General features: G+C 37.9%; 1 protein-coding gene across 3 annotated transcripts in view; it reads right to left on the reverse strand.

Moving 5' to 3' along the window:
- The window catches only part of EDRF1 (erythroid differentiation regulatory factor 1), a 46,672-nt gene that overhangs the window by 39,573 nt on the left and 5,093 nt on the right, over nt 1–2,006 (reverse strand). For all 3 annotated transcript variants that reach the window (XM_017537899.1, XM_017537900.2, XM_037741791.1), the window contains exons 5-6: nt 460–584; nt 67–223 (exon numbers count right to left, since the gene is read on the reverse strand). In XM_017537899.1, the coding sequence (XP_017393388.1) occupies nt 67–223; nt 460–584 (282 nt within the window). The remainder of the gene's footprint in view (nt 1–66; nt 224–459; nt 585–2,006) is intronic.

Consider the following 2,006-nt stretch of genomic DNA (forward strand, 5'->3'; position numbering starts at 1 on the left):
TACAAGATGTTAAAAAAGGCTTTGTCTTCCTAAGGGAATTTCCAGAATCAGCATTTAAGTACTAACCTGACTGGAAGCACTGGGATCTTCAGAAACTGAAGAAGGCATTTCGAAGGGAGCAGGCCATGAAGCCCCTTGAGAATCATTTGTCTGATCTGAACTGGATGATTCCTGCTGTTCTGCAGTAGATGGGACAGGCTGAGCGGCTCCATCTCCATTGATGCTGGCCAAAGCAGAAATAAAAAGAATCAGTTACTAAAGTTAACTTTATGCAACAGTCCCCCAGTTTATAAAAACTACACTCTGTAATTAAGCATACATCTTACAAAAAAGAAATATGGACAAATCTTAACAATATCATAGGGGCAAAACTTAAATTATTACTTGTATAAGCTTCAAACTAAATTTTAGATCAGAATTTCATTTTTTCTCTTTAAAGATAAAAAACTAGCCAAGTACCTGTAATATAAAAACTTGGAAAGAATTGCCTTTTGATACCAGTGTTCTTTGCTCTTTTTCTTCCTCTGCCACTTCTGATCAATCAGTCTTTGATAAAACTCTTTCAACCATGTCCAATCTCCAGTCTGGATAACAAGAGATATACATAATTAATACACACACATAGTCAAAACAATGTTACCTAGTACTATTTTACAGAAAAGACTTTTATTTTTTGAATACAGTTTCATAAACACATACTCATTAAAAACTTATCTTTCTGGGTCAATTCATGTCACCTTTCTTTTGTTTTTTTGTTTTTTAAAGGAAACCCCAGTCTTCCTCTTCTCCTAAGCCAGGGTGGGGCAGGTGAATCTTCTCCATAACATGTTCTTTAGCACCTGGAGTAGGTCCCGCTTTGCACGCTGTATTGAAATGATCTCTATATGTGTTCATAACCCCAAACAATGAACTGCTAAGGAGCAAGGCCTGTGATTTGTTCACTGCCACATCCCAAGAGCTTACCCAGTGCCTAGGCTCATACTCACACAATGAACTAAACTCTGGTCTTTTCAAAAGAAAGAGCCACTTATTTTAAATGTCATTTTAAATCACTATAACTTAATTTTCTTTATCAAAGCACTGTAGGAATATTCTTTAAAGACTGACTATGAACTATTTCTTGCCAGCTGAAGGAAAGTACAGAAATGGAGAGTAATCCTGAGACACTGCAACAATGTTACTATATTTTTTCAAAAGTATCCATTCTCAACAGGTAGGAAAAAACAGTCCTTTACCAACATACAATTTGAGAATCTAGGCTAAAGACAATCAATTAATTCTAATAACTGTAGCCATGCATCATTTAACAATGGGAATGTATTCTGCGAAATGCGTCATTAGGTGATTTTTGTCCTGGTGTCAACATCACAGAGTGTTACTTAGCGAAACCTGGATGATACAGCCTACGCCATACCTAGATCATATGGTACAGCCTATTCCTCCTAGGCTACAAATCTGTATGTGTGACTGTGCTGAATATCAGAGGCAATTGTAACACCAGGGTATTTGTCTACCTAAACATTGCAAATATGTAAAAATACAGTATATTATAATCTTATGGGACCACTAGTACATGTAGTGCACCACTGATTGACATGTCTTTATGAGCACATGACTGTATTCACAGGAACAGCTTTTAACATTTCTCACATTTTGCAGGAGCCATGTTTCATGAGAATCTGTTAAGGGAGACATCAAAGGGTTTTTTTAAATTTTAAACTAGTCCCTTAAATTTCAGAGATTTTTCACAACTTTATTGGCTTCATCTTTTTTTCTTCTAAGAAAGAATCTGGGCCGGGCGCGGTGGCTCACGCCTATAATCCTAGCACTTTGGGAGGCCGAGGCGGGTGGATCACGAGGTCAAGAGATCGAGACCATCCTGGTCAACATGATGAAACCTCGTCTCTACTAAAAAAAATACAAAAAATTAGCTGGGCATGATGGTGCGTGCCTGTAGTCCCAGCTACTCGGGAGGCTGAGGCAGGAGAATTGCTTGAACCCAGGAG

This window comes from Cebus imitator, unplaced genomic scaffold, assembly GCF_001604975.1.
Source record: "Cebus imitator isolate Cc_AM_T3 unplaced genomic scaffold, Cebus_imitator-1.0 Scaffold107, whole genome shotgun sequence".
NCBI lineage: Eukaryota > Metazoa > Chordata > Mammalia > Primates > Cebidae > Cebus > Cebus imitator.